The 15953-nt window shown below is 40.2% G+C and overlaps 1 protein-coding gene and 1 pseudogene across 1 annotated transcript; both read right to left on the bottom strand.

Annotated features, from left to right (window-relative positions):
• Positions 1 to 492: 492 nt before the first annotated feature.
• On the bottom strand, positions 493 to 5115 carry LOC146472105 (potassium voltage-gated channel subfamily A member 2-like). The gene is made up of 2 exons (XM_085120681.1): positions 3747 to 5115; positions 493 to 2540 (listed from the first exon to the last, which is right to left on the bottom strand). Exons 1-2 carry the CDS (start codon positions 4957 to 4959, stop codon positions 2320 to 2322), a joined length of 1434 nt encoding a protein of 477 aa, XP_084976807.1. The 5' UTR covers positions 4960 to 5115; the 3' UTR covers positions 493 to 2319.
• Positions 5116 to 9410: 4295 nt separating this feature from the next.
• On the bottom strand, positions 9411 to 13571 carry LOC146472106 (uncharacterized; annotated as a pseudogene).
• Between the last annotated feature and the right edge of the window lie 2382 nt (positions 13572 to 15953).

Consider the following 15953-nt stretch of genomic DNA (forward strand, 5'->3'; position numbering starts at 1 on the left):
AAGTTAGGCCCTGATGTCAAAATATTTATGTCTTACTACAGGGGGATAGTGATGGGAATTGGGCAGAAATTTGTGATCAATCATTGGAAATAATAGGATTGTCCCACCTGTCTGATTACAAAATAGCTGACATGTCTTGCAGGATGGGTTAGGAGTATTAATAACTAGAAGCAAATCTCAGATTTCCTCTTTACAAGTGAAATATTTTTCAGCAGAGTTTACAATCAATATTAAAGTCCAATTACATGGTTCGTCAACCATATTATTTTGTTTTCTCCATGACAGGAAGACGTGAAAAAAGAGACATGAAAACTTGATTTTTCAAACGAACTTCTTTAATGGAGAAAATAGCAGAAATTACGTTTTTCTGAAAAAGAGATAGTGTACCGTCCAGGATACAAGGAGTTAGGGCCTATATATGGAAGACTCTGAGATAATCCAGGAGATTTGGCAGGAATGAAAATGTACAGATAGCTACAAGACACAACAGGATTCACAAAAGGTTTGTCTGTTTTGTTCATCCAATTGAAATTGAACTCTGCATTCGAAGACTTCCACATTTCGAATTCCACACAATGTCATAGAAAGTGTCGAAATTTTAATAACGGGTTCATTGTATCAGGCTGGGTACATTGTAACCGTGTACTTTTTTTCTTGAGAGATTAGCCTCGAATTCAAAAGGCAACTGGCACTTTGACAACCGGTATATATTGTTCAGTCTCTTCTAGAGCTATATGCTGGAGATGTTAAGCGTAGAAAGGAGATCTCTGGTTTTTAATATTCCTTCCGGTATTCCAAATATCATTGGAAATCAAGGTTTGTATTCCAATGTTCGGGAATATTGTCTTCCAGTACATTCAAAGCCTTCAAATTAAAGCTACCTGTTGTAGCACACCATTTTCGCATGAACAGTATTCTGAAAACTGGAAGGAGTCGCTAATTCACACCAAAGCAATCATCCCTGCTAACCCAGTTCTCCGTCAGGCCTGTTGTCACTTATCATGAATTCTTTTTGTTCATCGCCTCTCGAATCGACTGCATCAGTTCTTTCGCCTTCTCTTCAACATTAGGAATTCCCTCGTAATTCTGTTGTATATATGCTCCTGTTAAAGTTCCAACCAGTATTCCTAGTGCTAGTCTCTTGTTGAAATGTGAAAAGACAACTCCTGCTACAAAGCCCTTTAGGAATGAGTAGTCGAAAGTCGCCTTTAAATTTGAAGAAGAATCACCTCCCTTGTCGGCCATTTTGATTTGCAAACTAGATCCCAGTCTTTTGAAAGTTCTCCGCCGAAATAATCCAGGCAAGCAATACGTGCAAACCATTGATTGGTGTACCTATCAATCAGCAAAGTGGTTTGTGTAAAGCTTGACTAGTGATAGGAAAATGATTTTAAAAAAAATCAAAGGAAAACAATGATAGTTGTCGATTACCTGACACTCAATACTGTATATGCATTTTTTTTACTTCGTCGAACACCATCCTTTCGACGCAGGAACCAGAGAAATATTTCCGCGGGTGTTTCTGTGTATAGAGACGTTCTAATTATTTTTGTTGAACCGGGCAGAAGTCAAAAGATTCTTTATGCTCACAAAATCACACTAAATTTTCGCGAATTTAAAGTTTGTTGAAACTTTCTTCACTAGAATCAGCGAGGGTGTTTTTTTTGGTTTTGTTTTTTGTTTGTTTGTTTGTTTGTTTGTTTTTTGTTTTTTTTTTGTCAACCAAACTTCATGAGAGGCCTTCAAAACCTCCGTCACAGTTTTATTAGAATAGACCGTGACCCTGACGCTTTTCTTATTAGGTTTTACAAACGCACTTGCACTATTTCACAGCGCCCTTAAATATATTTTATCTTGCCATTGATGGGCCTATGCTCTTTGCAGATTATTGACGCTTTAGATTTTATTAGAATAGAATTATATAGATTAGGATTTCATCCCCAGAATCAATAGCTAGGAACACCTTGTATAGCCACAGCTAGGATAGTACTGCTCAGTAGCTTTCATTTGAATGGGCACACTTTTAGATTTCATCCACAGACTCAAAACTTACAACCACCTTGCACATCATAATAAACAGCACCATAGGAAAGTGCTGCTCAGTGGCTTTCATCCGAATAGTCACATTTTAGGACTTCTTTCATAGAGTTAAAAGCTAGAACCATCATGTATTATAAGATTTAAGGCTTGGTGGTGAGAATGAGAGACTTATCACATAACTTTTCACGGTTAAATAAATATAAGTCTGCACGTTTTCAGCCGGACATAACTTTGTTTCTTTGGAAAATAGCTTCAGTCCATAAAAATACACAGTTTCTTTTACACTGTAAATCGCCTTTTTCGACGCTTAAGGTAATCGTGGTTGACCTGGTACTGTGTGTAAACTCGCTGCCCCGGTCCATAATACTTGTCAACCTTCATTTCCTTAGATTCCGTTTTCAGTCGTTGAAACCGGTCAAACTTGTTGAAGATGATTGGCAGGAAAGGTGTAATCAGTAACACCCCTGACACTGAACAGACGCCGCCTGCGATCTTGCCACCTGAAAAACAGAAATTAACCAATCACAAGGCCCGGTTCAGACGTCGTACCTGTCACGTGTCGTAAATCATACAATTTCGTTACTGTATTTGTCGTATTATAAGGCAAGCTCTATCATATCTCGAAGAAATTGATTCATAGTGCGAAGCTCTAATAAAACACTGCTGGATACTTGGTACGGCGCATCATGACACGGAGTTTCACCCTCACGTTACGCACACGAGCCCCACCGTCCTTATTGAAGAAGAACACCTTGAGAAACCACTGCAGTTATGAAATAGCGTAACTATTTAAGGCGCGGGTACACCTGAAAGCCGTTTTCACGCCGCTTAAAATCGGTTCAACGGAAATATCTCGTTCGCGTTTCAAGCAATACAAAACCCTATGCTCATTACACAAATCAATGTTTTGGGGTGTTTTGTAAATTTTTGGGTGATTTTTAGGTATATTTGGGAGGAGATAGTTTTTCTCAAAAGAGTAGTAAAATTAAGAGAAATAAGAAATATTGAAGATTCAGTAAAGTTTTGAAATTAGAATTTGTGGTTAATAATTAATAGACGGATACCAAGTTAGTCCACTAGAAACCCGGGGTGCTCTTGCGTGGTTATCAACTGTCTGTTAGTGTTCCAAAAATCATTTTCTCTCTTCTATCCATTCTTAAAACCTCTTCAAATTTCACTCAAATTCGGGTGTACCCCCGCCTAAGCAGTTGCGATAAAAAAGGGGTTCCCCGCCATGTGCTTATTCGTATGGTTCGTCCAATAAGATTTTCGTTTTTTGGGACTGGCCATACACCAAGGAACATGACACCATGTTCTCTGTACATACACTTTAGGATCCTCGTAGACCCAGGGCCAGATAGTGGGGACGAAGAGAAAGTCGAAACCGGTGGGAAAAAAGTCGACAAAGGAAAAGTAGGGTGGTATTTTCTTCGTCGAATTTTTCCCACCGGTTTCGACTTTCTCCTCTCCCCCACTATCTGGCCCTGGGTCTCCGAGGATGCTGAAGTGTATGTAAAGAGAACATAATGTCATTTTCTCTTGGTGTATGGCCAGTCCCCCCAAAACGCAAATCTTATTGGACGAACCATACGAGTAAGCACGTGACGCTAGGCGCGGGAAAACTTGCAAGCATGCGCGTCACGGTGCCGAGGAACCCCGCCAGCCTTGAGGGACGAGCGATTCTGGGGAAAATAATGTTTACTTACCGAGTGTTGTCGGCACCAGGTCTCCATATCCGAGCGTAGTAATAGTGACCAAAGCCCACCAACACGAGGTAGGTATGCTGTCAAAAGCGGTCTCTTCATCCCACTGTTCAAAGTAATACGCTACACTACCAAATAAAACAGTTCCAGTGATGATGAGAAAGTTCATCATCCATAGATCACTTATACTTGCTTTGATAGTTTTTCCCAGTACTTTCATGGTTGAAACATAACGCGAAATTTTCATAACACGGAAAACTTTGGATAGTCGAAGAACGCGCATGATGTACAATGAACTTCCAAACCTCCCGGTGGAAACTATCAAGGAGATATAAAACGGAATAATGGCTATCAAATCGATTACGTTTAAAGCTTGGAGGAAAAATTTCTTCTTCTCTGGTGAAACTAAAAAGCGTGTCAACAGTTCAATAGTGAACCACCCAATACAGGAAGCTTCCACAACTGATGTGATTCTCAAACGTTGCATTGGTTTGAATGCGATTTTCTCATTAGAAGAATTTTTTTCAAGCATCGGTGATTTCAAATACGATATTAGGGTCAAAGTTTCAGATCTCCCAACTCCAGGAAGCGTGTCAACAAAGAGGATTACAGCCGATGTGATGATAACTAACAAGGAAAATAGATTGATCAAACGAGCGAGTGCACTTGAATCAGGAACCTCACAGATACGCCAGACTTCCTTTTGACATTTCCTTTCGGGAACAACTCGTTTACTTTGCAGAGCGCTTGGGACGACTACATTATTCATTTTGTCGGACTCGCTCAAGTACTCGTACAATCCAAAGAAATACAACTCGTCCGCTAGAAGCTGCTCCGGGAAGCTTTCATCAGGAAGCGCAAGTGCCCCTTTCGACTGGTAAAACGTGAAGATACTCTCGAAAGCTGTTCGGTTTCGATCAAAGAAGTATTCATCGCGTATACAGTCATAGAAATATTTCCGTTTGTGCTTATGTGACAAGAGGCTTTCGGGATAACGCGATAGTAACCTTGTAGTGAAGAAGAACTTCTTTCCGCTAACGTTTGCCGTTATTCCGTTTGTTCGATCGCTTTTTCGGCGGCGGCCAGATTTAGTCGTCGATAATGAAGTGTGTTTAAGCTGCTCTTGATCTCCGGGGCGGTAAAACAATTGTGGTTCTGACAGTCGCCGTTGCCTCCTTCTTTCAGGATTAAGACGCTGTCCGTGTAATTGAAGCATATCGATTAATAGACTTGAGTGGCTGTGAAAAGGAGCCGGCTCATTCAAAAGGAAGCTTTGGGGGCGAAGCTCAGAGATTAAATTCAGCTATATCCACCCGTTATATCTGTAATTCAAGTGTAAAGTAGTTTATATTCTCGACAACAATTAGTTACACATCACAGCCTTTCTCAATTTTGTTTTGACATGTTGTAGATCAAAGCTTAATTATGGCCACCTTATAAAGATTATCACTAAAAAAAATCTCTTGTGGGTCGAAAATTTTTTTGGGCCAATGAGATAATTGCCTTGAGTGACATTTGTATTTTTAGAAGCAGATACTCAACTGCACTGTCGCTGTTTACTATATAGTGCTGTCTTTGAAGTGTTTCTGCAAACAGCCGTGCGTTTGCGTGTTTTTAAAACTTAAATTGCTATTACGACTAAAACAAACACACCAATGTAAAAACATGCGACTTCGTGCAATCGCACAAAATTCGACAACCCAGTTTGAGAGACAAGGGATGGGAAGTGTTTGTGACTTGTGAATACGATGGAACTAGAAGATGTTAAGACCAGGCTTTTGCCTTAAAGGCCGACTGCATTCAAACCACGGTTTAATTAACGATAACGTTTGACACGCCAAGTGAAAACTTTTGATACATAGGTTATCGATCACCACACAAACATAGCCTTACGTCAAGAATGTATGTCTGTTGCTCAATGAGAACAAATCTTAGCTAATCTGACGTTTTTTTACGTTTTTAACCCTTTCTTTATTACATGCGTTGATTGACCGTGAATCCATTTATCCAAGAGCGCTTGTTTTCTAATGTCAAATAGCCAAAACATGCTGTGTGTTTATCTCTAGAAGAGTCGGATCGGAATAGATGAAACATCGATGTCTTGCGGCGATAAGAGCATGCTTCACTGAATCTCGCAGTTATTAGACTAACTACCTTTCTTTATTTCTCCTCTCACGCTGTTAGTGGGTCTAAGAGAGGGACGTAACTTCTTTAGAGGTCAACAATAGACAAAGTACACCAGTAATTAGTAGTCTTGAATACGCTTTTTCGTTGTCGTTTTGGTGCTACCGGCTGTTACACTGTTTTACCCCCAACAGAGCCAATTTTCACGACTTGAAAATAGTCCAAATTCCATCTCACGAAATGTCGAAACACACTTAGCACCACTGAAAAGTATGCGATGTAGACCTTACAACAGTTCATTGGAGTTCAACAGTTTTAGCGCTGGTCTATTCCACAAACGCGCGCGTTCTTCAAACGGAAAGTCTGGGTTTTCAATTTCTCCACGCGCGACCATTACACGTGTGTGCGTCATGCGCGTGCGCACAGAGCACGCTCACTTTTAGGCTTAGATGTGTGACCTACGTAGTCTCTTTTCCTATCAGGGAAGAGAGGGGAACGAAACACGCGAGCGAGCGCGAAAAACGTCTGCTACCGCGAGAGGTCAGAAGCTATTTCTTTTCACTAGCTTGCGTGATTCTTTTCTCTCGTGGCAGTCGCGGGAGAACTCACTGTCCACTTCGTGAGTGCGCGAGTTTCCGCTCTCGGCGATACATGTTGTAAGAAAATAAATGATTACTTTGAAATCCTAGGAAAATGTTACTGGATAGTTTTCTATCACTTCACAGACTTAAAATCTCCTGTGAGCCAACTCGTGAATGCAGATGACACATAGTAATTGAAATTTAGACGGCTACGGAAACTTCCTTGAAAGCTAAAAGAAATTATATCTTTGCCCGATTATGTAACGAAAAATAACCATTCTTGTACTATAAAAATGATTGTCAAATTATTCTCTACAGATTGAATAAGATTATTCTGATGCACCGATTAAAAACAATCACGTGTTTTTTTTTTTTTATTCAAAGTTCATAGAAGCACGTCATGTGCAGCTACGTCATGCAAATTCGTGTCCGATAGTCCGGGGCTACTGGATTTTGCGATCGGGCTAGTGGATTCTAACCAACACTTGCCCGATGGGCAAGTGAAGTTTTTTGGGGAATTAAAATTACAAAATTACTGTAGGGCAAGCCGATCTCACAAGGGAAAATCTGTTCAACAAAGTATTGCATTACATTTCATGCCCCCACATAAATGCGTGAAATTTTTCCTTTGGAATTCAGTCCACGCAATCCTCAAGTAAAAATAATGAACTAGGACAAGGTCTTGCTAAATAAGAATTATTTATCGACCGCGTCCTTTTGCTTTCCCATAAATTACCAGTTGTAAATTTCGAAAATGAAACATTTTTTCCCTTTGAAACCTCTATGAAAGCTGACAAGATCTTAAAGTGTTCATTTCACCAGAAATTTGCATAATTTTGTTTACGACGTCAATGATGCGTGACATGGCACGTTCCGCTTTCGCGTGAAAACTGACAAATTAAATTATTTTTTAATTAAATTATTTCTAAATTAAATTATTTTTAATTCTTAAAAGATACCGCACTTCGTAGAAAAAACGAACAAAATCCTATAACTTTGCTCAGATTCAACGAAAAATCTCCATTCTTACACTAAAATGATTGTCAAATTATTCTCTACAGAATGAATGAGAGAATTCTGACGCGTTGAGAAAAAAAATTTCACGTTTTTTTTTTTTTCACTAATTGAGTTTACGACCCTGGACTTTCTGAAAAACTGAAAAAACTTGTAACTTTGCTCAGATTGAACGAAAAATCTCCATTCTTGCACTAAATGATCGTCAAATTATTCTCTACATATTGAATAAGAATTTCCTGATGCGCCGTGAACAACAAATGTTCGCGTGTTTTTTTCCACTAATTGAATTTAAAACTCATTCACTGCGCACGCCCGAAAGTTAACGACAAAACCGACCGACCGACCGACCGACCAAGTCCACAGTCAACTATCGCTATAACTCGTTCATTGCGCTACGCGCATTCACGAGTTAAAAATAGTTCAATTAGCCAGAAGCAGATTGGATCATTATCAGTAGCTGGGCACAGACCCTTATATAAAAATAATACAAAAAATTAATTAAAACCCCCTTATGTAAATCGTCTCACTTATATAGCGATCATGATCCATAACCCATGGATTTTATAAACCCCCGAACATAAGGATTTACAACCCCCGAACGTAAGGAATTTTAACCCCCGAACATAAGGTTTTACCATTTCCTGAACGTAAGGATTAACAACTCCCGAACGTAAGGATTTACAACCCCCGAACGTAAGAAATACAACCCCCAAACGTAAGGATTTATAACGCCTAAACGTAAGAATTTACAACCCCCGAACGTAACAAATACAACCCCCAAACGTAAGAAATACAACCCCCGAACGTTAGGATTTACAACCCTCGAACGTAAGGATTTATAACCCCCGGACGTAAGGATTTACTATCCCCGAACGTAAGAAATACAACCCCCGAACGTAAGGATTTACAACCCACGACGGAAGAAATACAACCCCCGAACGTAAGGATTTATAACCCACGAACGTAAGAAACACAACCCCCGAACGTAAGGATTTACAATCCCCAAACGTAAGAAATACCACCCCCGAACGTAAGAATTTATAACCCCCAAACGTAAGGATTTACAACCCACGAACGTAAGAAACACAACCCCCGAACGTAAGGATTTACAACCCCCAAACGTAAGAAATACAACCCCCGAACGTAAGGAATTAAAACCCCCAAACGAAAGAAATACAACCCCCAAACGTATAAGAAATACAACCCCCGAATGTACGGATTTACAACCCTCGACGGAAGAAATAGAACCCCCGAACGTAAGGATTTATAACCCCTGAACGTAAGAAATACAACCCCCCAACGTTAGGATTTAAAACCCCTGAACGTAAGGATTTACAACCCCCGAACGTAAGAAATACAACCCCCAAGCGTAAGGATTTATAACCCCCAGACGTAAGGATCTACAACCCCCGAACGCCCCAAACGTAAGCAATACAACCCCCGAACGTAAGGATTTATAACCCCCGAACGTAAGAAATACAACCCCGAACGTAAGGATTTATAACCCCCAAACGTAAGGATTTACAACCCCCGAACGTAAGGATTTAAAACCCCTAAACGTAAGAGATACAACCCCCGAACGTAAGGATTTATATAACCCCCAAACGTAAGGATTTACAACCCCCGAACGTAAGGTAAACCTCATTCTACTGAACGATTAATAACTATTTCTTACCTTGAGAGACCTTTTCCTGCCAAAAAAAAAAAAAATAACATAGCCCGTATTCATTGCAAAATTATTGAGCGAGATCGCCGAAACGTAATAAACCCATAGGATACCATTTTTTTAATGCACAATACGGGGACCGCACAGCTCTTTATTCATATAACAGAGTTTCGTTTTGCACTGTCCTGTCGATTGAGAATGACCTACCTTTAATGACAAACTTTGCAATTTGCATTTTAAAAAGAAACTGCGATACAAATGGGAACGGTATAGGCTAATTCTACATTGTGGTAACCATTTTTTTGTTTCTTGTGATCTTACCACAACGAAGTCTTAAGTGAAAAAAAGATACCGAAATAGATGTGAATTTCTTGCATCACAAACAAGGAATAATTATAATGAAACAAAAAGCTTCAAGTAAAACTATATGGGAATACGGTGTCTGTCTAAGGTGAGTAGTTAGACTGAGGTGCCACAACTACTACACCCCTTTACAACATCTCTCAACACGGAAAGGTACTCTGCTTTGCGCCTTGGGAGGAACCCGTCTGTAGCCGCCCGTAAAAAGTCGCAGATACTCTTAAGCATGGCTAAGCTCAGTGTTTTCATGCTGGCTTTTTTATTCAACTCGCACAGGTTCAATAGGGTGTTGTAACTGTACTTCATCCAGCACAGCCTGACGGGTTTCCTGGTATTCTTGTTCCTCCTGTGCAGCTCTAATATCTGAATCGCTAACCTCCTTAGCGTGACGCAACTTAGAAGCCAATCTTGAAAAGAAAGACTGTACCTGTTGTGTGGTTAGGAACTCACCACTCGAAAACAGCCTCGAACCATCTGCTTTGTTTGCAAAACGCATATCTCTCGCCACTTGCTCAGGGTTCTGCTTGTGACCTGTTTGCTGCCCAATGTTGAATTTTTCCTCCAGGTACTTCACTAAACCGTGCCGACTTCTTTGTGGTTTTTAACGCCCAGCCCTCAGGTAAGCTGACACCATCCATCTTCTGCGTTTCTCTTGCTGCAAATGCTCTTGCGCTGCTGTCACCGTCCTGAAGGAGGGTATAGTATGTTATTTTGGCCTTGTCTAGCAAAGTCTCTTTTTCAGGAATCATCTCGCATTTGCCAAAGGACATATGCTTTTCGAGACTTGAGTATCTCTCATATACCTTTACGCATCCTTCGTTTGGACAGGAGAATAGAGTAGAAGCGTCTTTCGCCACTTCCACTGCCACCGTTTCATCAGGTCTTGGCTTCTTTGAGGTTTCTTTAGATGCACTTACGAAGTCACCAGGGTAAATCGGCAGTCGAACTTGCATCTTTGCAAAACATCAGCAACTAAAAAGGCAAAAATAAAATTAGTAGTTGTTTTTGTATTTTTTGTTTAAGTAAAGCGTAAGGCTTCTTTAGAGTTGTTAACGTATTATGTACGTAAGTGGTGATTAGAAGGCTAATGGTAGCCTAACCCACTTTAAACTCTCTTATATTTTGTACCGCTCAGTGTAATAATGTAGACTTGTTTTATAATAATAATAATAATAATAATAATAATAATAATAATAATAATAATAATAATAATAATAATAATAATAATTATCTTTAAACAGGGTGCGTTCTTACAGAAATGGTTTTTAGAACGGCCCTGTATAAAATAAATAAATAAATAGATAAGAATAAACTGGACTTTTTTTTACACATGACATATAGTTAATAGTCACTCAGTGTGATATGTTATAGTTTAATCGTTAGCTGGCCAGGTCACTGTACTGTTCGGTGGATATTTATAACATTCAAATTTGTCTCATTTTCATTTTTCGGGGTACAGTGTGTTTCTCTTACCTTCAACTTTTGATTTGCTGAATTCCTTTCCTTTTCCGACGTTAAAAGCTCTCCAAACTGTCAGCTTGTCATTGGAATACTGAAAGTTGTTTAATGTGCTTACACCATCAAGTTTTACCTGAGGCAACTCACAAGCAGAGACGGCAGCATCAACAACAGCAACGCGAATCCCGGTGACACCTCCATTAGACAGGATAGCTGTTTGAAGCTGTTCAGCATTTTGTACGTCGTGGCCCTCATTTACGTACCTGCGCACATGGGCCTTGATCGTCGCTGCTTTTCTGTCACAGGCCCCTTTACCCCCTGGAGGGTCACTGAAATCCACTCTGCATACGTCTATCCCGGTGTTTGCCTTCATGTGGGTACACAATGCTATTACAGCAGAACTGTGATAACATCCCGCGTTATCCTGGCGTAGGAATGCTTTGTTGATTGCGGGGTTCCCCTCTTTCAGCGATCTTAAGGTGTGTTGAATGATGCGCACTACAACTGAGCTGTCTTGTGACGTATTCTCTACTATGTGGACAAAGCTCTGACTTTCAAACAGCCCTCTCACGTTTCTTGCGACGACACTTATGTGCCATGATATTCCTCGTTTTGCATACCAATCAGACTGGGTTTCTCTGTATTTAAGCAAAAACTTCATTGCCCAATCTTGCGTTATAATTACAGTGGTTTCATCTAAAGCGCTCAAGCACACAGTTCTTGCGGTGTCTTGTCTGGCACATCTGAGTTGATGTGCTTTCCAAGAATGAATTACCTGGACTGCCTCGTTTTGTGTGTACAAAACGTCTACCCGTTCTTCAGGTGCAAGCTTTGACTCAGCCAAGCATTTTTCAATCGAGCAAAGGACATCACTGAGACTTTCACATTGTGAACACTTAAGATCATGCTCATGGGAGCAGTGGGATCTTAGTTCATCGTCCTTACTGTCGCTGAGAGCATATCCGCTGCAATGGTCTGCTACAGACGAGGACTCAGATACATGAGCCTTTTCAAAAAGAGAAACTCATGGATTACTTGACTGTTTGACTATTAACGTTTCAATTTTCAGTTATTTTACCCGTCGGGTAAGTTTGGTTAAAACACTCAATAAAGAAAGGATTATCAAATAAAAGCCATTTCCCATACAGGAGCGTCTTCCAGGGATAATTTTTTTCAATCTTGTTTTAGCGCGTGGTCATACTGCGTGGCTATTTCAAGAACGACGTCTGATTGGTCTGTTGTAATGATGTAATGAAATTTGACGTTCGGCAGCTTTTGTTCCCTAAAAAGTAAATTGACACGTTCGAGTCCACTTTGTATTAAGTATCAAGTAGCAAAACTTGATCCTATCTTAACAAAGCTGAATCCGATGAGAGCGATTTATAATCAATAGAATATGTACCAGGGTCCGAGCTCCACCGAGGAAGATGTTGAAAGGTCATGGTCATCCTTTCTTCACTTAATTGGAACGTAACCACCGACCGATGCAACGAACCCCTAAAAGGGGACCCCGGTAACGGCATTAATGGTAAAATCAGTCCGAAAACCTAACCGATATAACGAACGCCTTTTAAAATGAACATAATCGGAGATTACTGTTAAACCAGTAAGCAAAAAAGAAAGTACAACTTTACATAAGTTATCATGTATTTATTTCTATTAGTGTGGAGGCAGCGTGGTTGAGTTGTTAGGGCGCTGGACTTCTAGTCTGGTGGTCCTGGGTTCAAGTCCTCCACTCTGCTACTCATCGGATTTGTTATCGGTTGCCAAAGTTGAGCTCCTGGGCTGCGCTTTGTAAACAGCCAACTGGTCTGTCTTCGGCCAGTTGGAATTTTTAATCACTTTATGTTCATTTATAATGTTTGTTTCCTGTTATTACCATTATTATTATTATTATTATTATTATTATTATTATTATTATTATTATTATTCGTGCTATAATGAGCTAAATTAGTGTTCCAGTTTGATTAACTCCGCGTGCGGAGGGGGAGAGAGAGATAGTAACAATACTGATAATTTCATTACTATTGTAAACGGCCAGTTGTACCTTATAGTCAGCCTTGAGATACTGCTTGCCTTCCTTCAGACACATCTCCCATCTTTGGCAGTCTCCCTGTCCAGGCCACTCTCCTTAAGTGTTTTCACTATTCTACTCAGATCTTCGAAACCCTTGGCACCATCTGAAGCAATGTAATCGAGCCCCTGTATGGACGTCCTCACAGAGGCCGCACAGGTAGTCAGGACTCTTAACATTGTTGCTGGACTGGATGGAGTGAATTTTGTTTCGTCGCAATAAGATTGGTACTGCTTTACTAGCCGGTTAGGAATCATCGTCCTTATGACATTTGGAGTTTCTAGAATCTTCCCTGAAGAGAGACGGAGGTATCGCTGCCCAAAGGGAAGACCCTGGTTCACGTGCGGGCTAGTTATGTAAGTCAAAAAATCATCTAGCTGTTTACTTTCAACTCTCATCCTCAGGCTTCTTGGTCGGGTTGGTAAGGTACCACGCCCGTGTTGTAGAGAGTGCTGTCTCGCCATTTTGAACCGCTATTGGGTGAGCCCCGTAATATAGTACTGGATACGCTTAAACGTTATTAGGTCTCCCATGATTGACAATATCTGGCGCCTTGTTTCCCAGCTAGATGCATTTCGGTAGGACTCGGTCAGTGCCTTGAGATATTTTCAGTCTTCTTGTTCGCCGATACCTAGTTCCTTCTCGACTGAGCCAGATTTTCTAACGGCCTCCCAAATATAGCCTGCGTCTCCGTTGGCGATAACATTAAGACCAGCTTCAATAACAGACTCAGCCTTTGATACATGGCTTGCCCTAGTACGTTAACCGGCCTCCTCCCATCGCATTTTGTATGGCCCGACTGTATCAGCATTTCATGAACGCAAGAAATCGTTCAACAGTGCACGTCTTGTGGCCTGACTGCTTGTTGGTAGATCGTCGCCACTAGAAGTTTCGCTGCTGCTCACTTGGGTGTCGGGTTGGTACTGGCTAGTGTCTATAGTCGTGTTGAGTTCTGAATCGTCTAGCTGAGAGTAAGACCAAGACATACTTTCGTCTCCTATCGACAGGTGGTGGATTGAGGCATTAATTTTAGAGTCGGGCTGAGACAGACTATCGTCTTCTATCGCCAGGCGCTGCATTAAGTGGCTAACGTTTTGTACAACTTCTTGACTCGCTACATCTTCTTCCTATATGTGTTATAGAGAAAAAATAACTTTGTTTACAGATAAGAATGTCTATATATTACAGATAAGTATATGAGTATATAAGTATGTATTGTATTATTATCGTATTATATGGTTCTGCATAAATTAACTTCGAAATCAACCCGGACAACAGAGTTTAATTCATGTTTAAGCAGTTCTGTAACTGCATTTATTATATGGCTGGCTCCGCGAGCGGGCAAGATGAGTCAAATCCTGCGCTGTGATTGGCTACCCGAGCGGTCAAGATGGAGCTATCTTGCCCGCTCGGGATTACCCGTTGCCCGTCCGCTCGGCATCGAAAGTTTAATCCCAACAACAATGCAATCTTTTCTTCGATTTTCTCGTTGTTTTGGGGGAAAACGCTCACTAAAAAGTTTGGTTAACTCTCAACATATACCTAAAGGAAAGGAAAGAGAATGGAATCGTCCTGGTGTAGTGAAAATTTTGTTTCAGCTACAATGAATGTGAGTTGAACCGGTGAGTTGCTCTGCGTGTAGTATTTTAGATAAAGTTGATTTTGTAAAACTTATTGTCTCAAATCGAGTGCCAAATTGATAAATTCTCTAGGTTTGCAATGATTGTATTTAAATCATAGCGTAGTGGAAGTTGCGTTAAGTGTTTAGAGCAGTTCAGAAAAGTATTTTTCTCAAGTTTGCCGAAGAAGCTCACGTTTTTAATTAAGCCGCGTCTTGCTTGTTGTAAACAACAAAATCTTATCAAAGTTTCGAACAGTTTTCTGATTTACCCGCTCTTTCTATTTACGTGATCTTTATGTAATTTAGATATTACACCTTAGTGTCCAAAAAGAAAAAAAGGCGCCTTGACGTGTCAAAGTAATACCGAAATATGTACGTACACATCCCAGCACGAAGTGTACTCCTGGGATTCCTGTGGTTACTTAGCTAATTTTGCTCCTTGGCTTGAGGCGTTCGGCGATCTCGCTCACTGACAGTTTTGCAATGAATACAGACTGTGTTTTTTAGGCAGAAAAAGATCTTTAAGGTAAGAAATATTTATTAATCATTCAGTAGAATGACGTTTACCTAGTTAATGCCGCATTTGTGTTGTAAACAGACTTTAAAATCGCAATTTCGTGGTAAACAAACCGAAACCGCCTGCGCAAAGTGGGTTAAATTGCAAATTTTAGTTTTAAAATGATCTTTTATAGCTAGTACATAACTCGAAATTTAAATGTGTAGTTTTCCTCTACTCAAAATGTGCCAGCAAAGTAAAAATAAGCGTCTTCGGGCGAAGGAAAGTCAGGGTTGAAGAGCTCTCGTTTATATTTCCCATCGATATGAAAGGTCAAAGGTCGCTCTTAATTAGCGAAGAGACATGTTTTGAAAACGCTCTGAGAACTCGCTGTTTAATTTACCCCAATTTTTTATTCGATGAATGTTTAGTTGAAATGATTATGTTTTCCCGGAGTGTAGTTTTGTGGGGCAAAGCGATGTACCAAAATGCTTTTAGTTTTTTGTCCTTGAACTTAGCCAAAATCAGGTTGTTATAATCACCGATAAAAAGGCACAACTTAAAAAATTGGTCAAAAATTCATGTTTACTTTTTATTTAAATTTCACACCATCAGTCATCTAAGGAAATAAAATTGTTTCTTTTGCTGAGGTACGGAGCTTCTGCAAAAGTGCCTATTTCGGCGCGATTTTAGCTGGCCTCCAAGGGGAAAATTAAAAAAAAACTCCCCCCAAAATAAATAAAGCTCTAAACAAAACGAAACTTATATTTTTAGAAGTAGTTCACCAAGCCCTTTATTCTGGCAAAGTTTGGG

Source organism: Pavona decussata, unplaced genomic scaffold (assembly GCF_977016875.1).
Source record: "Pavona decussata unplaced genomic scaffold, jaPavDecu1.1 SCAFFOLD_102, whole genome shotgun sequence".
Classification (NCBI taxonomy): Eukaryota; Metazoa; Cnidaria; class Anthozoa; order Scleractinia; family Agariciidae; genus Pavona; species Pavona decussata.